The sequence below is a fragment of the Musa acuminata genome, chromosome BXJ1-5 (genome assembly GCF_036884655.1).
Source record: "Musa acuminata AAA Group cultivar baxijiao chromosome BXJ1-5, Cavendish_Baxijiao_AAA, whole genome shotgun sequence".
NCBI lineage: Eukaryota > Viridiplantae > Streptophyta > Magnoliopsida > Zingiberales > Musaceae > Musa > Musa acuminata.
In genome coordinates this window covers 3,200,580-3,224,495 of record NC_088331.1, presented here as the reverse complement: position 1 = coordinate 3,224,495, position 23,916 = coordinate 3,200,580, and the positions used below count along the sequence as shown (strand labels likewise).

General features: G+C 40.3%; 4 protein-coding genes and 1 long non-coding RNA gene across 12 annotated transcripts; 4 read left to right on the top strand and 1 right to left on the bottom strand.

The window, feature by feature from the left end:
• Nucleotides 1–714: 714 nt before the first annotated feature.
• LOC135673023 (L-ascorbate oxidase-like) lies at nt 715–3,029 on the bottom strand. Its single transcript, XM_065181693.1, has 5 exons — nt 2,672–3,029; nt 2,489–2,581; nt 2,185–2,397; nt 1,932–2,108; nt 715–1,840 (listed from the first exon to the last, which is right to left on the bottom strand). The coding sequence occupies exons 1-5, from the start codon at nt 2,966–2,968 to the stop codon at nt 884–886; spliced, it is 1,737 nt and encodes a 578-aa protein (XP_065037765.1). The 5' UTR covers nt 2,969–3,029; the 3' UTR covers nt 715–883.
• Nucleotides 3,030–7,043: 4,014 nt separating this feature from the next.
• On the top strand, nt 7,044–8,304 carry LOC135674902 (protein SODIUM POTASSIUM ROOT DEFECTIVE 1-like). 2 transcript variants are annotated; one of them, XM_065185164.1, is made up of 3 exons: nt 7,044–7,450; nt 7,761–7,836; nt 7,962–8,304. In XM_065185164.1, the coding sequence occupies exons 1-3, from the start codon at nt 7,178–7,180 to the stop codon at nt 8,081–8,083; spliced, it is 471 nt and encodes a 156-aa protein (XP_065041236.1). In that variant the 5' UTR covers nt 7,044–7,177; the 3' UTR covers nt 8,084–8,304. The 2 variants fall into 2 exon arrangements, with proteins under 2 accessions (XP_065041236.1, XP_065041235.1); XM_065185163.1 differs by having other exon boundaries at nt 7,950–8,304.
• Nucleotides 8,305–9,718: 1,414 nt separating this feature from the next.
• LOC135585872 (2,3-bisphosphoglycerate-dependent phosphoglycerate mutase 1-like) lies at nt 9,719–15,053 on the top strand. 2 transcript variants are annotated; one of them, XM_065181690.1, is made up of 9 exons: nt 9,719–9,935; nt 10,531–10,781; nt 11,085–11,308; nt 11,451–11,569; nt 11,674–11,830; nt 12,907–13,008; nt 13,095–13,214; nt 14,774–14,824; nt 14,913–15,053. In XM_065181690.1, the coding sequence occupies exons 2-8, from the start codon at nt 10,532–10,534 to the stop codon at nt 14,816–14,818; spliced, it is 1,017 nt and encodes a 338-aa protein (XP_065037762.1). In that variant the 5' UTR covers nt 9,719–9,935; nt 10,531; the 3' UTR covers nt 14,819–14,824; nt 14,913–15,053. The 2 variants fall into 2 exon arrangements, with proteins under 2 accessions (XP_065037762.1, XP_065037764.1); XM_065181692.1 differs by having other exon boundaries at nt 9,800–9,935; nt 10,475–10,781.
• Nucleotides 15,054–15,803: 750 nt separating this feature from the next.
• LOC135673022 (uncharacterized) lies at nt 15,804–19,915 on the top strand. Of its 5 annotated transcripts, none has more exons than XR_010513207.1 (5): nt 15,804–15,957; nt 17,122–18,112; nt 18,184–18,413; nt 18,543–18,682; nt 19,072–19,915. It is a non-coding gene; the product is annotated as an uncharacterized LOC135673022 (long non-coding RNA). The 5 variants fall into 5 exon arrangements; XR_010513209.1 differs by having other exon boundaries at nt 18,184–18,682; nt 19,072–19,312; nt 19,583–19,915; XR_010513208.1 differs by having other exon boundaries at nt 18,184–18,682; nt 19,072–19,470; nt 19,583–19,915.
• Nucleotides 19,916–20,283: 368 nt separating this feature from the next.
• Nucleotides 20,284–23,834, top strand: LOC135673019 (uncharacterized). 2 transcript variants are annotated; one of them, XM_065181687.1, is made up of 6 exons: nt 20,284–21,079; nt 21,241–21,322; nt 22,207–22,336; nt 22,475–22,789; nt 22,878–23,047; nt 23,200–23,834. In XM_065181687.1, the coding sequence occupies exons 1-6, from the start codon at nt 20,759–20,761 to the stop codon at nt 23,598–23,600; spliced, it is 1,419 nt and encodes a 472-aa protein (XP_065037759.1). In that variant the 5' UTR covers nt 20,284–20,758; the 3' UTR covers nt 23,601–23,834. The 2 variants fall into 2 exon arrangements, with proteins under 2 accessions (XP_065037759.1, XP_065037760.1); XM_065181688.1 differs by lacking the exon at nt 21,241–21,322 and having other exon boundaries at nt 20,286–21,079; nt 22,212–22,336.
• Nucleotides 23,835–23,916: the final 82 nt, after the last annotated feature.

The window sequence follows — 23,916 nt, the reverse complement described above, 5'->3', positions numbered from 1 at the left end:
TCGTATGACTTAGATAAAATTAGTTAAATCCATAATATCATATGACATGGATAAAATTAATTAAATCCATAACACTCTAAAATGTATGTGAAGTTATAGCTGTTAGAGATGGCCTTCGAGTGGCGATGCTGGATGGATGTAGAATGATCCATATGGAATCTGCTTCAGAAATGTTAGTGGAGGTCTTACACAAAGCTATTTCTCCTTGAAATGTAATTAAGGACATTTGACATATATTAATATTTTTTAATTCCCGTATAGTCTATCGTGTATGAGACAAGAATGAGGTAAATTGGTTTGCTTCACATGGTAGGCTAATTACATCTACATATTTTATATCATTTTTTTGAGAGGTGAGTGATTTTTTTGAGAGGGGAATGGCTCCATCAGTGTGTCATTTTTTGCGCTCTGATACGTTAGGATCCAAAGCTCCTTTAATATGTATGATGCTTAAGTAATATACTTTTCTTTTATATAAAGAAAAAAAATGTGCATATAGTCTACAAAAACATGCTAATGGTTACCAATAGGCGCAAGGTTCTGAATGCATGGGAGCTTCCACATGCTTAGAGTTTCCATCACCCATATATATATATATATATATATATATATATGTTTCATCTTTGTTTTATTTTCAAAGAATGTGTTTTATTTTTCCATTTATACAATTTACAAAAGAAAACATTCGATGCTAAAGGAAAAAAATCAAGAGCAAAAACAATAGTAATAATCACAATAATGACCCATCAATTCTAAGGTACAAAACAAATGAAGATATGATGGAATGGACATGTAGAGGAGAGGACCCAGAAGTTGTTGAGGGTGTTCTTTTAGATGCGCGCGTAGCCCTGATCGATATCTTTACGATCCGTACGCGAACGGCTTAAGGCCCCCTCAAGGACTTGGAATCGCCACAGCCCATGATGGAGGTGGGCAGCTCGCCGACCCTGTCGACGCCCTCCTCGAACACAATCCCCATGCCCATGAAGAAATGCGACTCGATGTGGCAGTGGAACGCCCACGCTCCCGGGTTGTCGGCCCGGAACCGGATCGCCGTCCACCCGTAATAGTGCAGTGGCACCGTGTTCTTCATGATGGGATCCACCAGGTTGTACTCCTTGGGATGGACCTCCGGGTCGAACTTCCCCGACCCGTAGCCCAACACCCAGAAATCATGGCCATGCAGGTGCCACGGGTGCGTCTCGCTCTTGTTGGCCTCAATCATGTTGGCGTTCTGCAGAATCACATCGACCGTCGAGTTGAAGTCCAACCGGTAGATCGAAGTCCCGGTGGTGGCGTTGTGGTTCTCGGGGACACTGTGGATGTCGTAGTTCCTGTAATCGTACGTCTCCGGCGCCGGCCTTTGGTCGAACACATGGCGCAAGTTCTCCTTTAGGGCGATGAGGTACGGCGTGTGGGGCATGTTGAAGGATACATTGTTGAGGGACCATCGGGTGTAGCCATCGACCCTGTTCTGCGTGTTGAGCAGGATGATCATGCGATCGGAGGTGAGCGGAGGAGGGTGGACGTAATCGGGATGGGATCGGATGGCGTGGCTCTGGTTGAACCTGTACGCGGCGTCGTCCCACGGAGGACCGACCGGGGGGGAGGTGGGAGGGGACTTTCTCGGGTGATTCGGGTAGTAATTGAGGACGGCCGTCCCGGTGGGGGTTCCCGGCTTCCGACTGATCACGTTCATGGCGAGCCAGTAGTTGCGAGAAGGGTCTCGATCGGCCGTGAAGAGGACCGAGTACGTCTCGCCGGAGTAGATGTTGAGGTTCTTGATGACGAAGGGCTTGACATAGTGACCGTCAGCTTCAACCACGGTCATGTTGTGCCCCTGCATCAAGTGAGAACAACTGCATCAGAACTGGCAGGAGCAGATGTCGTAACTTTGCGGAATTCCTTTGCGATGTTAACGCAGCGGTTACCTCGATTTCGAAGTTGAGAGCCGAGAGGGAGGTGATGCTTGCGATTCGGAGACGGTAAGTCTTTCCGGGCACGACGGTGAGCACGTAGGGCGAGCACTCGGGGTTGGTAGCATTGCAGACCGCGGTTGGTCCGGCGAGGGAGCAGTTGAATTTCCCTCTTCCATTGATCAGCAAAGACTGCAGGAGAAGGAAGACGAAACTTAGTCTTCAGCTTGCGTACATTCATGATAGTTCCGAAACCTTCGAACCATACCTGAGGCTCGCCAACCCAAACAAAGGGGATGGAAGCAAGACCGGTGGCCTGCTCATAGGTGCTATTGTGCCACCAATCGTTGAGAATGATGCTCCGGTCGTAGTCGTAGGCGAATGGCTCGACGACGCCGTCCGGCACCGCCACTCGGATCAGGCCGTAAAGCCCTGCCGACCTTTGCATCCCGTAGTGGGCATGGTAGAGGTAAGTACCAGGCTGAGATCAGTTGCAGAGAGAGAATGAATCAGTTTGAGTTCTTTTCTTCTTCGTCGGTCGAATCCAATCCTTGTGCGAGTAAAGAACTTACTCTGTCGACGACAAATCTGTAGACGAAAGTGTCTCCGGCGACGATCGGACACTGCGTGACTCCTTCGGTCCCATCGAACCAAGGCGTGCCGATCTGCAAGTCAAAGAAGAATCATGATTTCCACCGCCATCTATTAGAACAAAAGCAGTGATTTTCCCTCCAAGAACAAAGCGGTGTGAGCACCTGACGGATGCCATGCCAGTGAATGGCGACGTTCTCGGTGAGCAAGCTGTTCTTAACTCGAACGACGATGGTGTCGCCCTGCTGGGCGTTGATGGTTGGGCCGGGCGTCTGGCCATTGATGGTGACGGCTAGCTTCTTGAAGCAATCCGGCGACTTGAACTTATACGAGATATCCCATTTGTGGTAGTGCACCTTGGCTTGCACCAGGAGCCCAGTAGTTGACCATATCGTGCAGACGAGCAGCAGCAGCAGGCGTGGATTGCCTCGTCGCCAAGAAGCGCTGTATGACGCACTCATCTTCCACAAACGTTTTCTTTGCTGCTGTCGAGGCGAGAGATTGTGAAGCAGTGCGGGCTCTGCACAAAGGAGACCGCAAGGCTTTTTATATGATGGGAGTCAAAAATAGCTGCGGTCAGTCAACTTTGGCGGCAACGACGAGGTTTTTAGCAACAAATTTTCCGATTGACCGACTCTAATGGAAAAGAAAAACCATTTATCTTTCTTTTTCGTCTTAAAATAAATGTTAATAGTTTACTGCTCTGTATATGTCTTAAAACCATTTTTTATTTTTATTTCCTTTTCAATTTTGCCCATAAAAGGCGAGGAATCTTTCCTTTTTTCTTTTGACCTTCTAGATGGGTTCAGATTTGGTTCAATAAATTCTAAGCCGGTTCAACAAATCGAAATCCACTCCAAAAATAAAACAATTATTATAAGTGAGGTAAAACGCACTACCAACATTAATATTAATTATTATTTTTTGATTCGCTCATACGCAAAAGGAATCGTATCGTTTGGTTTGCGTAAGCAAAGATTAATCTCTCTTTAAGGAAAAAAAAAATCATACATTATTTCTGTCTTAGCTGTCTTTTCTCGGAAGCGAACCTTTTGCGCGTACGGTATCTCTATTTGTCGTTCATGTGGATCATATAACTCATTTCATTCCTTACTTCCATGCGGATTTTAAGATGAATGTGAATGGAATGGATCAGATCAACTCAAATCTCGTTCAAACATCGAAGACTTGTATGATAAGACGACACAAATTGACTTGACTCCCTCTGTGCGTGTTAGTTGTGAAGGAGATATAATAATAATATTATTATTAGTAATCGTAAGCTTACGAGGCACATTTTGTAGTTGACTGAGACGACCGAGATAAAGTCAAGGTCGTATTTAACAAAGAACAAGTAATTCGGTTGGTGAGAAGTTAAATCCATCCTAAATTTTAACTTGACTTTTATTTCTTTTTGAAAGAATCGTCCTATTTTTATTTATCAAGTGTGACAAATATAATTAGTCAAATATTTGAAAAATTATTTTTTAGGACTTTTCCTGGAAAGTGTCCCCACATTTTCAGACTTCTCTAATAATATCTCTTTTTTTTGTGGTCTAAAAACTATATTACAGAATTCATCCAATATGATACTTAATATCATTTTGACTTTGATAGATATAATTTATAATGATTCATATACCTTGATGAATTTCTAAGATACTGATTTAGATTCATATGAGTAGCTGAGTCTACTATTATTATTTGATTCAAGCTCTGATATATTACCTTTTCTAAATTTCATTTACTAATACCGGTCTTCGTAGATGATGATTACCTCCCTTCAAAGCAAGAGAGTCGAAGGACGACGCGTTCAAGACTTGTGGGAGTTGGCGTTGTTTCTTCCTTCAACCAATCCATCCGCGTTTGTGGAGCTTTCCTCCTCAAGTGGAGATTTCAAAGGGATAAGCCTTAAGAAACATCGATGGCGGGATTGCCATGCAACTTCCCAAGGAGAAAGAACAATAAGAAACTTGGGTCATCATCACCTAATCCCATCATTTTCGTCGTCACAAAGATCGATCATATGTGTCGTCACAAACGTCCCGTGATATGATGCTTCCCCTTTTTTTCTCTCTCTATGACTTTTTTTATGTTGACTATTGACAACGGACGGTGGAAGTCATGATCATCGAAAGCAACACGAAGATGGGGAGTCCTTTCTTGTCTCAGATTAGATTCATGAAAATTATTATGGTTCGTAAACACATTAAATGACAACTTAAGTGCTCAAAAAATCAGACTATTATCTTCCCTACTTGTTATAATTAAAACAATAGTTTCTTTTAGCAATCACAACAAATTCGGAGGATAAAATAGGTGTGGCCGGCAAATTAGTGTGTTCAAACCTTGTGCAGCAAGCAAGCATGCATAGAGCACTGTTTCGGAATTATAGACAGTTCTCCTGCAGATTTGCGGAGGATTCAAGGCATGACAGAAAGGAAATGACACAAGGCATAGCTGTATCAGATTGTATTCTTGTGTATCAAATAGGAAGAGGAGCAGTATTGATCTGGTTTTCTTGTAGCTGTTAGTTTTCATGCCTGTCTTTTCTTGTGAAGAACATTCCCACCACACAATTATTGTGATAACTACAAAGATACGATCTTTGAAATAGAAAGAGAAGTTTGGCATGCTTGCCTGTCATCACTATTGCTGTAATGCCTTCTGCTTCAGCCTGAAGCCAATGTGACAACTATTGCAGATTTCAACTGTACATCAAAGAAAAAGAAAATGCAATTAGGTAGCATACATGTACTGAAATCTAACAATAATATTACATGATGTCATAAGCTGAAGGTGCTCACAGTGCCTGACTCATCATATTGGTATACGACTTCATCATCTATGAGGAAAAAGAACCTTGTTTCATCATCATCTTCTTCTTCTTCTTCTTCTTAAACAGATATCTAGAAGAAAGTGAATTAGAGGTATCTTACTGCATGAACAAACCAAGCACCTCCAAGTGTCTAGTATCTAGGCAGTGATGAAGTATATGCATTAAGCTCGAAATATTGAATCATCAGTATTTTCCCATTAACAATACTGTGGGAGAAGATCCATGACATCTTTGTGTTTGCTTACCATCCAACTAGAGCAAATCCTTGTGCAATACCTCTCTCTCTCTCTCTCTCTGCGTTGACACTAGCTCAGTACGGCTACCAACTCAGCTCCAACTGACCTCCTGAACTCGATACTGACAACAGTCCCCTACTGTCTGCTATGCACTTGTAGTGATCGTAACCAATGAGGGAAGAAGCTATTGTTCCTTGATGCTCATTCTACAGCAATTCTTGACATTGTCATGGACATATCAATCATGAAATCTCTCTCTATGTAATTCATGCCAAATAGCTCAATATATACTTATCCTGCACTGTCAGCATCATCATCTCAGCACCTCCCGTAAGGAAATTGGTAGTAGGAGAGCTTTCCAAGTGCAACATAGTTCAGAAACTTGTCGCTGAGGAACTTGGTCCGGTTGTGGCCATAACCACCAAAAAGGTAGTCATCATGCAAGATATGCAAGTACATTTACTCTCTGCGGGTCCAAAGCTACAGTGTCTGCTGCCATTAAATAGTTTAGGGTTGCAGGATGAGTTAGGGTGGATGTGGCTAGATTTTTACCCGCCCTGAAAGGTGATGGGGACATGACAGAGGCTGTGGGGAGGAGCTCCACATGGGGGGCATGCACACTGCTAAAGCAGTGAAGCATGGTTGGTTGGCAGCTCTGGGCAACTACCAGTTGTCTCTCTGCTTTCTTAGGTAGAAGGTTGGTCAAGCAAATATGGACCTTCCAAGTTCTGACCTGATTCTACATACTTACCAGCACCTGTTTATTCCTTCACGATTAGCAATAGATTAAAGAGAAAAGTTTGTAGAAGAAGGAGAGATGAAGTCAAAATGTGCAAGTTGCTTCAACTAACATTACACACAAGATGAAGGGAAAGTATATCTGACAAAGAACAGCATCCCGTCACAGAGTTTCATTCTTTGAATAGGTAATTTGTACTGATTCTCTTTCTCTGAGCTACAGCAACTCAACTCATGTGAGAGCTGGAAATCTCCTCGTTTAGGTCCATCCATTTGAGACCTTAAGCTAAGGAGAGGGTGGGCGGAGGAACAACACAAGCAATGCTTCTCTCCCATCCTCTCGTTTACCCTGCTGCTGTAAGAGACAGTAATGGAGGAGTAACTGTTGTTTTCGCTGCAGCCTCTGCCTTCGGGTTGACGTATTAACGTACATATGTACGTCGAATCTGGTCGAGGCCACTTCCCAAGTCGCTTGACTGCGATCCATCCATCCATCGGCATGTTTGCAGGCTGAGCTGAGCTCATTTGTACATACTGGATCACATCTCTTCAAATTGTGCCACATGCAGTGCTGATAACGATCTCTACCCAAAGCAATGTTGAAAAGGTTATCTCACCGACCGATAAATATATGCAAACTTTGAAGTCTTTGGATCAGATCACATATAATACTAACCAAGTAGATCTCCTTTGAAGATTAGCTACATCTACTCCTTTCAAGTACCACCCTTCCCCTCCCTGTTCACATCCATGTATCATAGTGGAATATAGATACCTTCCACACTCCTGGCACTTTGAACTCTTCTTCTCTCTCTCTCTCTCTCTCTCTCTCTCCCCCTCACCCATTCACTGCAGGAATGAAGGCCAACGGCTTGCTCTGCCGGTCGCGGTCGGCCACGGCGGTGTGCGTGCCCGACGATCCTCGGTTGATGATCGTGCCGCGGCAGCTCGACAGGACTCTCGTCGACGTCAAGTGTTCTCGCCTCGGCGATCCCCGCAGGTTCAGTTCGGGTGATGGGAGATCAGTCACCCTTCCGATGGTCATGAAGAAAGAGCGAGTGCCACGAAAGCCTTCCAGCGGCAGCAACCTCATCTCCTCCTTCCCTCCATCTAATCATCATGTGTTTCAAGTAAGTCGAAGCTTTAGTTTCTTTTTCTTGTTCTTCTTTGTTTTGAAGAATATTACTTTCTTCCACGAGATCATTAAACTGTAGTGATGATTATATTATTCTATGAAATCAGAAGAGAAGGATAGTAGATTCAATCGGAGCAACAGCATCCAATATAGAGTGGTAGAGTAGATGTAGAGTAGTTGCATTGGAAATACCTTTGGTTCTTCTTTACATGTATAATTCATCCATAAAACATCACATTTTTCAGTCTAATTTTTTGTCTACTATAAATGATTTTGTCATCTTTTCTGCCTTTTTGTTTTGCCAGGTTGTGGTTATGAGAGTCTCACTACACTGTCAAGCCTGTGCAGGAAAAGTTAGGAAGCACATTTCTAAGATGGAAGGTATACACATTAGTTTTCCCAATCAAAAAAAGAAGTTCCATAAATTGGCAAAAGATATAGACAATCCTCGAGTTTCTATTTTATAACCTTTTTCTCCTGAATATATACTTTAGTAAACATGGCAGGGGTGACATCCTTTAGCATAGAACTGGAGTCAAAGAGGGTTACTGTCATGGGCTATGTTTCCCCAGAGGGGGTCCTGGAGAAGATATCAAAGGTGAAGAAGGCTGAGTTCTGGCCTTGCTGAGTAGGGCATTTCAAAGGTGAAGAAGTACGAGTCAAAGCATCTCTTTGGATATGATACCTCATTTAGTTTCTGGTTGTCTATGTGATGAATTGTCTAGCATCAGTGGCTGTCCTTGTAATGTCATATTATGAATATAATTCATGCAACATGTATCTCTGAGTCAATCTCTTAGCTGTAGTAAGAGAGCACCCAACTAATTTAATGTTGTGGATTTATGTCTACTGTTTGAGAAGGTAGCAACACTACAGTAATCTGCAGCAGTGAAGAGCAATTCTGAATTGATCCTTGACAAACAAGGATTTGAATGCTGTCCCTTGGAGGGCAGTGATGCTCCTCATAGGACCACTTAAACATAGGCACTCCAGGTATGATGTTGTGATTGATTGAAACACTTTTAGGTGAGGTGGTGCAGTTTCTTCTCAACAAACCATCAACCAGCAGTCACAAGCAAGACAAAGAAATGAAGCAGGTTCACCATACTTTTTTTATCTTTGCTCCAGAGCAGAACAGCAGCTACTAGTTGATGGGAGTCATGGCTTGTTCATTTGGTCTGCCCAGTGTCCTCCACTCAGAGAACATGGGAAGCAGCAACCTCAGCTTGTCCGATAGACACACTGCTGCACTGGTGCAGTACTCAAGAACATGGGGGCTGGCTTTTTGATGCATGCATGGTGTTCAGTCCATTGATTGCTTCAATCAGCCACAGAGAGAGATGCAAACTTCTTCTCTGAACCATTGCTTCTTCATATATGGAACCACTGTATCACACAAACTGTGAGATTGTAGGTTGAAGGATGCTTTGATGGTAGGAGCAACTACAACCAAAAAGTCAAACTCTTTTCTTATTCTCATTCAGCAAATCTTGTATGCATTTTGTACCATCAAAGTTTTAACTTCATTCCTAATGAACTTGTTATCCACAAGTCAAATCAAATTCATAGAACAACTGATCAAGATTATGAGCATTCATAAGGAAGATAATTAAATAGTTCTACAAATTCTAGACATATAACAATATTTTCATCACTGACAAATAAAATGAATTTAAAAGAAAAAAAATATAGCAATTTTTCCGACAGTAAAAAAAATTCATCTTATATTAATTTCTTTCATAAATATTGAACACAAAAACAAAAATCTTCTACTAAATTTAGTTTCTCTAAGGGTTAATCATTGAAGCAATCACAAAAGTTTTGTAGCGCCAATGTGAGTATTGTTCAACTTGTAAAATGTTAATCATCAATCTATTTGTATCTTCGGAGAGTCACAGAAAGTGAAATTTTATTTTAACAAACAATTAATCGTATAAATAGATTTATCACTATCAGAAATTGGAATTTCATGATGCCAATTAGATTGATTAGCATCTTTATGTCTGCAAGAAAAGGCATAAAAGAAATAACTTCAATCATTGACAATTTGGTCAACTCACCATAATTGAAGCCGACGCACGTTGGAAGACGAGATAACCCTTTTGGTTCTCGGTTTCTGCTTTTGCTTTTGCTTTTGCTTTTGTTTCCACCAAAAGGAAAACGTTTTCCCCCTTCTTTCCACGTGTCCACGAAACCCCCCTCTCTCTCCCTTACGCCAAGTTTGCCAAAGGTCGTCATTTTAAATCACACGACCACCCGTCTCGCTTCGGCCGATTGAAGCTTGCTCCTTTTCCGACTCCGATCGCCTTCTAAAGAAATGCTCTCTGTCTCTCTCTCACACACACGCACATCCGTTCGATCGCTGCTTCTCTTGGCCTCGGTTTGACCGTAATCAAATCGGGTCGGGGGGGTTCAACGAAAACGCTACAGATATTGCGGCCTTTCAGGCTCTGATCGACCTTCCTGTGCGCCCGAATAAGGTTGACTCTCACATTCTTCTTTCTTTTTCCTACAAAGTGTTCCCAAATGCGTAGAACCGTAGAGAAAAGAGTTCTTTTGTCTGTTTGATTGGAACGCCTTTTTGTCCTCAGAAGGGGATATTTTTGTTCTTTCCGCTGCGTTTTCTAGAGTACATTTGCTAGTTGAAATCCAGAAATTTCATTCATAAAGATCCGTTCTTGAGTCCCGTCGGTGGAGAACTGATTGCCTTCAACACATCTCGTGGTAATTCAATCAGTGGTCTAAATGTTTGAATTTGATTCTTGCATGTTCCTAGCACTTTTCCCTTTTTATTCTTTGGAAGAACCAACATTTCCTTTTTCCTTTTTATGCCATCGTACACTGGTTTTAGTGCAATCTTGCAGTTGACGTATGTTATGGAACCCTTGTGGCAAGCTAGAAAGTTAGATAGAAGAAATTGCATTTTTATCGCAACTGTACTGTGATTATGCTGTTGAAAAACGCATTAAATTTATGTTCTTTTCTCATAAAGTTTTATCCTTTATTTTTCTTTTTGAAGCAATAAATCATGTAACCAACAATATTGTGTTCTCACATTGGTGTATGCTACACCAGAATGGCTTCAATGGCATGCCATCATGCCCTCAGTTCCATCCAAACTCAGGGATTGCAAAATAAAGTTGGAAGCTTTTCAGGGAAAATAGTTTCCAAGGGCTCTATGATAGACATGGGACTTCTTTCAAGAGCAATCTGCTACTCTGTGAGAAGGAATTTGTTTACGGTTCATGCATCAAGCTCTTCTCCAGTTGCCAATCCAATTCAAATACCATCAAATGGCGAATCTAAAGATTTTAGGAAAAAATCAGGTAAGTGTATCTTGCAGTTCTTGCTGTTACTTTGATACTCCTCACATCGCATAGGATGTTATATGCGACTGGCAAACCTTGGTTATTCTTTACTTAATTCTCTAGCAACTGTATATCCAAAGATGACAAACTAGGCTGCTAGCAGCCAAAAAAGGGGACAAAGATGAGAAAGTTTTTAAACTATTTTTGTAGTGGCTAGTTTTAGACTGCTTATGCATTTTCATTAGAAGTTTTACTTCTTTGTAACTAGATATTGATTTTGTTTTATAACTAACATTAAGTATTATCTTATTGCTTTTGCAGATGAAACTGCACTTATACTGATAAGACATGGTGAGTCTTTATGGAATGAGAAAAATCTCTTCACAGGATGTGTTGATGTACCTTTGACTCAAAAGGGTGTGGAGGAAGCAATTGAAGCCGGCAAAAGAATAAGCAATATACCTATTGACATGATCTATACATCTTCACTGATTCGTGCTCAGATGACTGCTATGCTTGCAATGACCCAACATCGCCGCAAGAAGGTTTTTGTTTCTTCCTTTACTTTAACCTTGTTAATTATGTGAAAAACTTCCTTTGTATCCATAGCATCTCTTAATATACTAAATTACCAATAAGCCTGAACAACTTTTTTTTTTCCTTCCTTGCACATTAATTTTAATTCAGGTTCCAATCATCAAGCACAATGAGAGTGAACAGGCCTGGAAATGGAGTCAGATACACAGTGAAGAAACAAAGAAACAGTCCATTCCTGTGATAACATCTTGGCAACTGAATGAAAGAATGTAATTTCTTTTTCTTTTATCCTTCTGTATATGAGGTGACTCATCACTATGAAGCTTACATCAGGATGTCACATGATTTCACTCTCTTCCATTGTTTTCTCTAGGTATGGTGAACTACAAGGCCTCAATAAGCAAGAAACAGCTGACCGTTTTGGAAAAGAAAAAGTTCAAGAATGGCGTCGTAGTTATGATATTCCTCCCCCAGATGGTGAGAGTTTGGAGATGTGTGCTGATAGAGCTGTGGCTTATTTCAAAGAGCAAGTAAGGACTACAGTAGATGATTAAGTTATTTTTAGAAGTTTCAGCTACTGTCACATGGAGTTCAGTTCTTGTTTTTTTTAAAAAATCATCAAGTGAGTCAGAACAACTTCATCGTATGATATGAAGCCTTTATCCTTTCTTCATATTTCTTATTTCTGTATTTGTCCATTTTTCTTATGCTTGGATCCTATAAAAAGCAGAAAAGGGATTGTAATTTGTATATCAGGTACATATCAGTTATTAAATGAATAAGTTTTTCTCCCACAATATGTGTGAGTTGTGAGAGGCTACAAATTGTCCATTGAAGTGAGTTCAAAGGACTTGAAGTGTGTCCAAGAAATTTCCTCTCTTATTTTCCTCTCCTCTCTTCCCTAAATATGATACCATCTAAATTCCACCATCGCAGAATTCTGAAAACCTAAACTCCCTGTTGCCCAAGACTTTTTTTTTTACTGCACTCATTTGATCAAACATTATTGTTGAAAACCTAATGTTGTTGGAGCTACTGAATGTTGAAGGCTAGTAAATAACCTCAAAATCAAATAAATCTAGTGAAGAAGGTGACATCAATGTCTTTTTCCTTGCTCAAGACTGGTGTGCATTTGATTTTGCAGTTTTGCACTACTTTTTCTTTCGTTGTCTGAATTGAGATTTTATAAGTTTGACAAAATCTAAGGTTTATGATGGTTTTTATAGCAAGATAGGCATTTTAGTTAAGTTTGCATATATGGTGGCAAGCGTTAGAATTTTATGTTCCTTGTCACCTAGCATATCTTATGTGTATTCTACTGATGTGTATTCTACTGATTATATAATACATGGATATAATGTTCTGTTTTCCTGAGCAATTTCGTGTCAGTGAAAGATGAACTTTGAGTTATTAATTGCATAGTGAAACTGTAGAAGTTAATTTGACTGTATCTTGACACAAACTGTATATCCTAACACAAACAGCAACATTTGCTGATATCTTGAATTTAAGCTACCTGAGAACTATCCTGTTTTAATCTATTTAGGATGTAGTACATTATATATCACCCTCAGTCACCTGACCACTGGGAAGGATTTCATGATAGATTGTACCTCAACTCTTGACTGGCAAAAATGTGATGATTGCTGCCCATGGAAACTCGCTTAGGTCCATTATTATGTACCTGGACAAGTTGACTTCTCAGGAGGTGAGGAGATGAGCTTTTATTATTAGAAGCTTTGTTTATTACATTAACTGTTTTTGATGTGGTTAAAATTATTACTTCACCTTCAGGTCATCAGCCTTGAACTGTCAACTGGCATTCCTATGCTTTATATATTCAAGGATGGAAAGTTTTTTAGGAGAGGAAGCCCAACCGGTCCTTCTGAGGCTGGTGTTTATGCTTATACCAGAGTATGCAACTTTGACACATTAAATATATTTCTCTTTATAGTTACCACTTTATGCTTGTTCCTTTGATTGACATAATATCCTTTTATTTTCACAATGTTGTTTAGTTGCCTATGATAAGTCTACATGGATGTATAGTTTGCATGAAACTATGTATATTTCTAGCTTTTAAGATAATCTGATTGTTGAATATGCAAGAAAGAAAAGGGAAGGTATTGAGAAATTGATGGCTCTCTGTTGTTATATTCTAGAAACTTATGCTCTGTCTGTCTTGAAAGTTTTCTTTTCTGTACATTCTAATGCTTTTCCATTACTTGTTCAACAAATTAGTGTTTCAATTTTAAGCAACTGGCAAGAAGTCCTTTGCTCCAGTTCTGGTATTCAAAATGCAAATAATGAGGCATTTATGCAAAAATATTTAATTTCATATTTAGGAGCCATTGGTATATCAATTATATCTCCTTGGTTTGATTAACTCTTTTGGTTCTCTGTAAGGTCAGGAGGTTTGCTCATCTTTTGTGTTCTAGCTCATAGGGTGGGCAATATGTTCAGAATCATATATTATTTGATTGTGACAGGAAGATGTTCTTGTCTAGTGTTTATTTTTTTCTTTCTGTTTTGGTTCTTAGGTGGGCAAATAGATTTAAGTATCTTTCTATATCATGTACTGAATCCAAAGGATTGATTTATGTAAAAGGATTTAATTAATCTGCTTAAGAAAATCTAATGAAGCTATAGCATATTTTAGAATCAGTTATGGTGAGTCGAAATGGTTAGACTGCATGAAAACTTAACAGCAGAAAGCAACTTGTAATGAAACAGTATGTGCTGTTTGCTGATGCAACAGTCATAATTGATGATCTCAGACGAGATTTTGAATGTTCTGTTGCTGCAAGGAAATTTGGGATAGTGGCTTAATGCTTTATAGAAATAAAATGAGTAACAATAAATGTAGTATCAGATTATAGTCAAGAAATAGGAGGTAAAATCAAATCTAAGATGTTTTAGAACTCCATATATGTACTAGAATGACTAAATATAAAATACTTTATACATATACTTAAACAACCACATAACCTCAGGTGAAGGAAGTTTGTTTCATTAAAATAACTTTTCTTATGCTTCTAGCGACATGTATGTGATGTTGATTTTTCAATGCCTTGGATTTTTATAAAGAGAACAATTACTTTTCTGGATTAATCAGAATCCTGGATTTTGGATTTTAACTTGTTAAAATATGACATATTGCATAATTAAACTGATTTTATATTCACAGGGAAAAAATTAAGATTCCATACTGCAGTTAACTAGGAATGCTAGAAGATATAATCTTTGAAGTCATTGAAACTAAAATTAAGACAGCAACATTAAAAAATAATGATTTGGACATGGTTAAGTTAATAATGGTTCCTATTCTTATATCTGAGTTAAACAATTCAAGTTCTTAGAAAATCTGTTACATGTTCTGCAGAAACTTCTGCAGACCAAAAGTAGTAAACAATTCAAGTTCCACTTGTTCTTGTTCATGGCGAGTAATGCAATTCTCTTGCCTGTGAATGCAGAGTTTGGCTCTTTACAGACAGAAGCTGGATGAAATGTTCCATTAACTACCCGTAAGCTTGTATCTTTGATCTTCATTTGCATGCTAATTCTACCAACTAAAGTCTGCTAATTTATGCCCCTATGATATGTTCTCCACAGGCTTCAACTAGGCCATACCAGAGTTCTCTCATCAACAAAAAGCTGACCCATTTGTGATGTCTTAATTCCTACAAGCATCTATTGATGAGATCTTTTTCCCCTTGTTCTAGAGATGGATTCGTGCAATGCTGAAGATTATGCAGATTACTTTTTCCCCTTTTCATTTTTGATCTTCATATTATCATAGACTGGGGGTGGTGTTTTGCTACAACTGCCCTATACAAATTCAGAACTGGTGAGATGATAAATCCAGAAGCACAAGGACTTGGAAATCAATGGTTTAAATCTCATTTATCTTCATAATGCTTAAATGTGGGTTCTCTCTTTATCATCATGAAGTACTAGGTTGGCTGGTGCTATCTACCTATCTTCATGTACATGAGATTGTGGTCAAAATTGACCAAAGGTCCTGTCATAATCTTACAACAATTAGTAAGTAAATGATTGGTGTTCTCATCTTTTGTTTGAACAATGGGTAACTGCTTTTCTAGAGAAAGGGTAACTTTCTTTTATTTATCTCAAAATTCGAGTTCATATATATATATATATATATATATTCCATTGTAGTTAATCTCCATTGGACTATTTTATTTTACATTAAGATCTTTGGAAAATCCATTATGATCTCAAAAACTTTAGGTGTATCTCTGAAGTTTAAATAAACATTAATCATGGTTAGAGTTGACGTGATTTTTGTATGGATGTTAATCACAGTGTTATATATATATATATATATATATATATATATATATATATATATATATATATATATATATTCGATCCCATGACTAGGCGTGAAAAGCTTTCGCCAACATGGGGCCCGGTCCAGCTCATCTTTGGTACCCCGTGGCTGAATCGTGTGGTTCCGTGAGTCCAGCCCGAGTCGATAAACCCGACCCAACCGGCCGAAGATAAACCCCGCTTCACCTGCATAACTATTGCTCGACGTCGTCGCCTCCGCCGCAGCCGCTGTGGCTGCCGTCGAAGCGCAACGTCCCCTCGTCGTGGAGCAGACGGCCGCCAGCTACTGGGAGACGTGCTCAGGGTTTGTATATATAATGCACGCGTTTGCTCGACTCCCAAGCTAGGGTTTTTCTTCGGCTGCTCGTCTGTATAGAGTAATTTTGTTTGAAGCGCTTGCTTTGGGTAATTTGTTGATCGTTTTTAGCTTCTTTCCCGTTTCTTTCATCACGTTTGATGAATAGGATCGCGATTTTTTTGTCGATTTATCTAATTGATGGTCTTTGTTGGGGGTCCCTGTGAAGTGCTGTGTTGATGAGCATTGATCCACGGTAAATTTCATTGAACGCGACTCTTTAGAATGTTCCATCTCATTTGAAATTGGAAATAAGAAAGAAACGGATTGGAGGGAAAACAAGAAATGTCAGTCATTATGGGTTTGGTATGTTGGTTTCAAGAACGATAACCTTTAACTTGCTTTTGATCTATCAAATTCTCTCAGCTGTATCTTTGCATCAGCTGGTGTGCATACGACCGTTGGCTTCTAATCAATATGGGTATTGAGCTTATAAAGAAACTAATTTCGACAGGAAAAGGCTAAACATGACAAAAGACATGATATGAGATATATTATCATCACTAAGCAGCAACAAGATAGTCTTAAACTCTTAAGACAGAAGCTCATTGGTTAATTTGCCTGCTTGCTCTGGAATAGTTTGCATAAGTTGTATCAGTTTGCTTTGACTATGTGCATGACTAACTTCTCTTCTAAAAATCAAACTAATGTTATACTTCAAATGGAGTAACAAAAGAACTTCGTTATTCTTCTTTAAGTTCACATTACTCTGGGAAGAACATCTAGTTGTTATAGTTAGGAATTGATATCTATCCTTGATGATTGAGTGTCTAGATGATTTTCTTTGTAACTAGAAAATTTCTAGTATTGTCAATTGCCTAGACCTCTTTGCAATATATTGAACCTGGTGATGCTTATTTATTATTATTATTTGGACAAATAAGATACCAAGGATATATTATTTAAGTCCTTATTTCCATTGGATAGAAGATTAGTGTGTATTTGTCAACTTACAAATCAATGAAAGGAACTTTTAGTTGGGTTGAAGATGTCCAATCCACCATATATACTGTTCAATTGGCCTAGCTTAGAGTTTTCTTATAGCTACTGTTCTTTTTTAATGTCAATGGAGCATGGTCTTTACGTTTTACAGCTCATTTGTTCTTTGTTTAGGTAACTGCTATCGATATTTCTTGGAGAAGCACATGACCGTCCATCAGAATTGTTTGCCTTGATATGGCTTCTTTGCTATTATTCTGGTCAGGTGAAAGTAATCCTGGTTCTTATACATCAACATCAGCGGTCAAAATCCTTGCGACACCTAGTGGTACTGCATTGGCAATTCCAGTCTTCAGGCCAAGGGCAGAAAAGGGCTACAGGCTACTGTTCCACAGTTCTCCTCAAGTTCAAGTGCTTGGCCCTGGGGGAGAAAAATGGATCCCTGGTGTGGAGTCACTGATAATGCCGCTCAGGTTACCAGATTGCAATGTAAACCATGAAGCACAACCCAGCTGGAACTGCAACAGCATTTGGCTCCATGACAAAGATATATTCCTGCAGTATGTTGATGGGACCACAAAAATTTTATGGCCTTGAGAAGCGATAAGGATGCTGTTATAAGACTCCAATGGAGCACAGATGGGACTCTGGGATACCTGGTATGTAGAAACTGGGAAGCAAGTGACAAAGTGTGGAACATTCATCCTTTGTGAATTCATGCTGCCCTTCACAAGGGGCCTACCTCTTATTGTGGGTTGCTCTACTGATGGAACAGCCTAATTCTGGGACTTATATATTTAAGTGGTGCAATCCAGACATTTCTGGACAAGTAGTAGATCGCATCTGTAAGTTCGTCTGGTAGATCACATTTGTAAGTTCCACTGTGATAGCAGAAAACAATTTTACCGGAGGATTGGACAAGGATAACGAAGTATGCGATTTAGCAGGAATGACGTAACAATGACACTCCAATGTCATGGAACAATGTCACTCCAGTGTCATGGGAACATGATCTGATACACAGCTGATTCCTGGTGGATCTTATCTTTTGACTAATGGCATGGATTGCATGCTTTGGGTCCAGAAAAGGCACCTCTTTAGACTTGTTCCCTAATTTGCATGCTTCAATTCTGGGACATGTGCGCCCATATGCTCCCAATATCAGGTATATTAATTATTTTTCTGGGGCCTCGTCTTAACCTTGAGAAGAACTTTCTGAAATGTGTCTGTTCCCAGATGAAAAGATGCCGAAGCCATGGCATTTTGTGCAAGCTCCTGGACACAATGGCTCTGTAAATAAGACTGTTCTATCCAACTGAGCCCGTCATAAGTACTTGCAGTAGAGACAAGCAAATAAATTCTGGGGAGATTTGAAGCATTGGGCACCCCACTTAGCTTGCTTGGAGCTTCGAAAGCTGAGATGGACAATGGTTGCTTTGATCGTACTTGAAAGATATTACTAAATGGTATTTACGGCTTTCTTCATATACAGGTTTTTGGTATCTATGTTCTAGTGCTTATTTTGAGCTGCCAACTTTCATGTCTCCGTAAGCTTGTAGTCTGCTGAAGGATTGGCCTGATTTTTAAAAGAACAGGTTAAAGACTTGGACAACCTAAACAGCAAGCCAAGAGGCCCACAAGAACTCATCCCATCCATAACAGCGTGGAAAATGCATAGCTTGAGCAAGATGGGGAAAATTGCTGTAGAAAATTAGAGAACCTGTTCTGCAAACATGTAACTGCTGCTCACCTTCTTCTATTGTTTTCCTGCATAGGTCTTATTATTAGATACGACACAAATAGCTGGTCCAGTTTCTCATTACTGTTCAATTTTGAAATGTTCTTTTGGTTAACTAGCTCCTCCAATTACAAAATTTTGCTAGCTATATATTTCTTCATTCCTCTTTACATCTTTTAGTGAAGTACCTTGTCACTTGAGGCTACACAAGACACCTGTATCCTCTTTTTGTTCTGTTTTCTTGTATGCTTACTGCAATTTTAGATTTAACAATTGTTAGAAATTGAAAGTGATTATTGATAGTTGAAGATGAAAGATCAATAGTAGATTACATCCAAAAGGCCACGACCATTGTAAATCTAACTTCCCTTTTCTTTTTCCCCAAGGAGTTTGAAGTCCAATGAACATTTCCTGATCTAATGAAGGGCAGACAAAATTGTGGCTTTGTTCCCATGGACCATCATCAGCTCTGGTATATTCTGAGAAATACCATATGTGAAAGTCAACAGATGAAACAATCAAGTCAAAGAGAAATTCCCATTCATAGTACCAGAGAGTGCTTTGTGAGACCAGGTCCCTGGGTCATTAAAGCTGATTGGAAACATCAGCCTGCTATTTCCAAAGGCAGTAAGTATCCAGACTGATTACATCGAACACTTTTCTTCTTCGTGTTTAAATGCAGGTCAAGCATCCAGGTGAGTGAGCTGGGAAGTCCACAGTCATGGGTTTCAAATATATATATATATATATATATATTTTGGTGATGGAACACTGACTCGTTGCTGGTAGCCTTATCCTGACCACTCTGCTGCTCTTTTAATGTGGCCTTTTTCTTCTGCACACAACATCTTTTGATCTGACCAGAGTCTCTTCTTTATTATCCACCGATGAATGCAGCAGGGGAAGCGGACAAATGGTGGGCCAGCCTCTTGCTTTCTGATCGCTCGAGAGACGATGGAGACCTTCCATGAAGAGTAGAGTTCCTTAGGAAGTGGCAGAGCACCAAACGCTGCTGCAAAGGATGTGATCACTAACAGCATCTTTTAAAGGGGTAGTGCTATATAATAAGTTGGCAAAATCATGCAAGCCTACCGTGATGGTTGGCTGCGATATTTTTGTCATTTTTATCTTGATGCGTGTATGCCATCATAACATTGTTACCTGAAATAATTATGATGAGCACTGAAAGATATCGTATTAGAGTGGTGTTATTTGATGCAGTTGATCAAATCATGAGAAGGCCAACATGATATGTGGGATGATTCAACATCATGATGATAGCTTTATGCATGTGATGTTCACGTGGATGACACATACATGCAATATGGATATCACAAAATAAATAATTGATCGATTATTAAAGATAATTGAATCACTAACATATTTAAACTAATTAACTAAATTGATTTAAATACACATTAAAAAATAAATATTTAAAGGTGGTTTTTTTGTTGTTGTTGTTGTTGTTATTCCTAAATGATAATGGATTTAGTTCATTTACTTAATGGATATTCTATATCCATTTTCAAGTGGATCCGAATCCAATTAAACCAGGGAGGTGTAGGCCAAGAGACACCAGGACCTGAGCGGCGCAGACGACAAGTACGCTAAGAAAACACCAGATTGAGCCATAGATCCTTGTCTCCCTTCCTAACCACTCGCCCCTTCTTCCATCTCCGTCCGCCCCACGCCCCCACGAGTCTTCATCCTTCCGTTCCCGTCACAAGGACACTGTCGAGAGGGAGAGGGAGAGAGAGAGAGGACGTGGGTCAAAAAGACGAGAGGGGGCAGCAACATTGCAGTGCACAAGTCGGTGGCCTGTCTTCGTCAGGGATCTCCTGAGACACTGACTCACGCCTCCCCCTCTACCCCACGGCACCGCTCTCACCCCGAGGCGTAGAGCAGCTGAAGCAGTAGCCGACAAACACAGGGAGGGAGATCCGCCCTCTCTCTCTCTCTCTCTCTCCGCCTCCGCACTCCTCTTTTCCTTATATAGAGATGGTTTCCGTCATGAAATGAACGGCGACGCCAGCCCCAAACCCGCGCCTTTTTTTGCCGTTTCCTTCTCTCACGATGGTCCTCCACGACGCGGCGGCCGCGGCGGATGCCGCCGAAGCGGACGCGGGTAGGGGGGAGGAGAAGAAGAGGCGGAGAAGGAAGCGGAAGGGGCGGGGGAGGAGGAAGAAGGCGACGGCCGAAGAGATCCTTGCCTCCGGATTCGTCCGACGGTGGGCCTTCCCTGATGCCTCTGTCAACGACCACGACGGAGATGGCGATGACGGGAAGCCCACCGGAGCCGCGGGACGGGTGGTGTTCGAGTTCCACTCACACTCGACTTGTAGTGACGGGTTCTTGTCCCCGACGGCGCTGGTGGAGAGAGCGCACAGCAAAGGGGTGAGCCTCACTCTGCTGCTCCCTTTCGATCTTTAAGTGGTCTCTTTTGGTTAACGATCGATGCCCGCGAGGTGTTCGCGTCGAGTTCTTGCCGTTTTCGTTGCTTCACCGGGATCCTTGTTGAAAGATTAGGTTTTGACACGACGTTTTGGTTTTCCTAGGATCTTTCGGAATCGTACTCTGCCGCTTTTTCTGGATTTGAGCGTGGTCTTCGTGATCCAAAGTCCCTTCTATTACTAAAAGGTTTCCATTTCCCTTTGGTCCTTCTCTGACTTGTTCGTCTTGCAGCCATAACACGAGCTTCTTTCTCTTTAGTTCATCGAAATATTACCTCTCTTTTTTCTTGGGTTTAATCGGTTGTGACATCAAGTTTGCACCAATTTGTCCATAAGGATAAGTATGATCTGTAGAACACGGATAGTATCTCTTTTTCATTTCTCTGTTGCATTGAACGACAGTGGTGACTATTAATCTTAATGATTAAGCTTCAAGGAGAAATAATTTCATTTACTTGTTGGGAGTCCTCAAATTCTCCTTATGCTGCTGTTCTGCAATTTCTGACATTGATTTATCCTCTCTGCTTTATATCTGTGACCAAGAACAATCAAAATAATGAAGCAACATTTCCACATCAACATCTCCCTTCTCATGTGACTGATCTCCTTTTACCAATTCCTAAACCTGTCAGCTTAAAGTTAACTTAGTTTCTCTATCTGAAGATTTGATTTGTTTGTGTCTTTCTTGGACACAAGATTCACCATTGGTAGTTGATACAGGTAACTAAGGACTTATTGTACTTGCACTCTGTACTTTCTAGCTATTAGTGTGCCACTCATGGGGTAGCCCGAATCAGCTTTCTTTGTTGAGAAGAGCAACTGATGGAGCCGTGATCATTCTTTGGTTTATTGAGTCCTCCATGGATTTATCAGGGCATCTTAGAAAGTTAGTGGAATAAAAGATCTAAGGACTTATACCTACCATACATGTTAATGAATCTAAATACTTGCCAAGAAAATTACAATCACATGCGTGTGTGTTTCTCTGCCTGGAGCATATGTGCATGGTGGTTTGGTGATGCAGGTTTGTTATGTATACTGCGAAACATAATTAGATTACCATGTGTCCAGAGCAGGTGGATGTACTTGCTTTGACAGACCATGACACCATGGCTGGTGTAGCAGAGGCTGTGGAAGCTGCCAATAAGTTTGGAATTAGGATAATTCCAGGAGTTGAGATAAGTGCCGTATATTCTCCTAGGTAAATACTTTTCTGCTTTTCTTTCATAAATATAAGAGGAATATTTCAGTTTTAATAGCTTAAATGATGTTTCGTATAAGTTTTTTGAAATCGATTACTGGGCTTACTTTGCTGACATGCAACATTAACCATGGAAAGGGAAGAGTCTGAGACCGAGGAACCTGTTCACATCCTTGCATATTATGGTAGCTGTGGGCCTTCACAGTTTGAAGATTTGGAGAACTTATTGGCCAACATTAGATATGGCCGTTACCTTCGTGCAGAGGAGATGTTGGTGAAGCTTAGTAAACTCAAAATGCCTCTTAAGTGGGAACATGTCGCCAAGATAGCAGGCGATGGTGTGGCTCCAGGAAGGGTTCATGTGGCTCGTGCCATGGTTGAATCTGGTTTTGTGGAAAACCTGAAGCAAGCTTTTAGTAGATATTTATATGACGGCGGTCCTGCCTATGCTAAGTAAAAGATGCTACCTTTTGTGAAATTTCATGTATTCTTATCTCTTATATCACTTTAAATGATACCTGATGATTGTTAAATCATATAGGGGCAGTGAGCCATTCGCAGAGGATGTTGTGCGATTGATTTGTCAAACTGGGGGTGTAGCAACCTTGGCTCATCCATGGGCATTGAAGAATCCTGTTGTCGTCATCAGGAGCTTGAAAGCTTCTGGTCTTCATGCAATGGAGGTTTATAGGAGTGACGGGAAATTGTCTGGTTTGATGATTTGAATTATCTTGGTTCCCTTTTCATTTTTGGTTCAAGGATACATATAGTAGTTTCTTGATCACTCATTTAAATATGGTGCTTTTGTGCTCTATCATTCTCTTTCACGGCATGCAGCGACAAGATATTCGTTTCCTTGACAGGGTTCGGTGATTTGGCCGATAGGTATGAGCTTGTGAAAATCGGTGGATCAGATTACCATGGAAGAAGTGGGCAAGATGAGTCCGACCTGGGGAGCGTTGCTCTGCCAGTTCTTGCCGTGTATGAATTCTTGAAGCTAGCTCAACCTATTTGGCACATTGCTATGAGAGACATGTTGTCAATGTTTGCCGACGAGCCCTCTGATATCAATCTACAGAAGATTATCAGGTTCGGAAAGTTCAACCTCACCAAGGAATATTCAGGTGTGAGCTGTGGCAAAGATGTTCTTGATCTGTGCCTATCTTCATGGCTAAATAATGAAGAAAGAGAGAATTCCGAACTTGAGGCCATCAAGGTGCAACTTTCTGATACCGTTCTTTGTGATAGAAAGAAATGCCTGTAAGGAGCAGATGATTTCTTCTGGTCTTTCTCTTTCCAATACTTGATCGAAACATTTTGAGCCGGTTTAAACTAGATGGAAGTTACCTGATTATTACAAAAGAAAAGTTTAGGTCTTTTTGGAAATTCATCTTTCCTGTTTCTTCGGTAACTGAGTTGCATGTGATAAGAGAAAATTCTGGTAGAACTTTGTCAAAACACATGTGCATATTTATCATCAATATATTTTTCTTCTTGATTTGTACTTGTCTGACATGCTTACTTTTAGTTCCATTGAACCTTTCTTCTACAAGGCTATTGATTGTTTCTTCAAATCTTTT

Excerpts from the sequence above, each read along its gene's own strand:
- LOC135585872 (XM_065181690.1), top strand. The coding sequence starts at position 10,532 with ATGGCTTCAATGGCATGCCATCATGCCCTCAGTTCCATCCAAACTCAG. Across the intron at positions 11,309-11,450 it reads CCCAACATCGCCGCAAGAAG|GTTCCAATCATCAAGCACAA; the intron begins GTTTTTGTTTCT and ends ATTTTAATTCAG. Across the intron at positions 11,570-11,673 it reads TGGCAACTGAATGAAAGAAT|GTATGGTGAACTACAAGGCC; the intron begins GTAATTTCTTTT and ends TGTTTTCTCTAG.
- LOC135673019 (XM_065181687.1), top strand. The coding sequence starts at position 20,759 with ATGGTCCTCCACGACGCGGCGGCCGCGGCGGATGCCGCCGAAGCGGAC. Across the intron at positions 21,080-21,240 it reads AGAGAGCGCACAGCAAAGGG|GATCTTTCGGAATCGTACTC; the intron begins GTGAGCCTCACT and ends TGGTTTTCCTAG. Across the intron at positions 21,323-22,206 it reads GTCCCTTCTATTACTAAAAG|AGCAGGTGGATGTACTTGCT; the intron begins GTTTCCATTTCC and ends CCATGTGTCCAG.
- LOC135674902 (XM_065185163.1), top strand. The coding sequence starts at position 7,178 with ATGAAGGCCAACGGCTTGCTCTGCCGGTCGCGGTCGGCCACGGCGGTG. Across the intron at positions 7,451-7,760 it reads CTAATCATCATGTGTTTCAA|GTTGTGGTTATGAGAGTCTC; the intron begins GTAAGTCGAAGC and ends TTGTTTTGCCAG. Across the intron at positions 7,837-7,949 it reads GCACATTTCTAAGATGGAAG|TAAACATGGCAGGGGTGACA; the intron begins GTATACACATTA and ends TATATACTTTAG.
- LOC135673023 (XM_065181693.1), bottom strand. The coding sequence starts at position 2,968 with ATGAGTGCGTCATACAGCGCTTCTTGGCGACGAGGCAATCCACGCCTG. Across the intron at positions 2,582-2,671 it reads ACTGGCATGGCATCCGTCAG|ATCGGCACGCCTTGGTTCGA; the intron begins GTGCTCACACCG and ends TTTGACTTGCAG. Across the intron at positions 1,841-1,931 it reads CTCTCAACTTCGAAATCGAG|GGGCACAACATGACCGTGGT; the intron begins GTAACCGCTGCG and ends CACTTGATGCAG.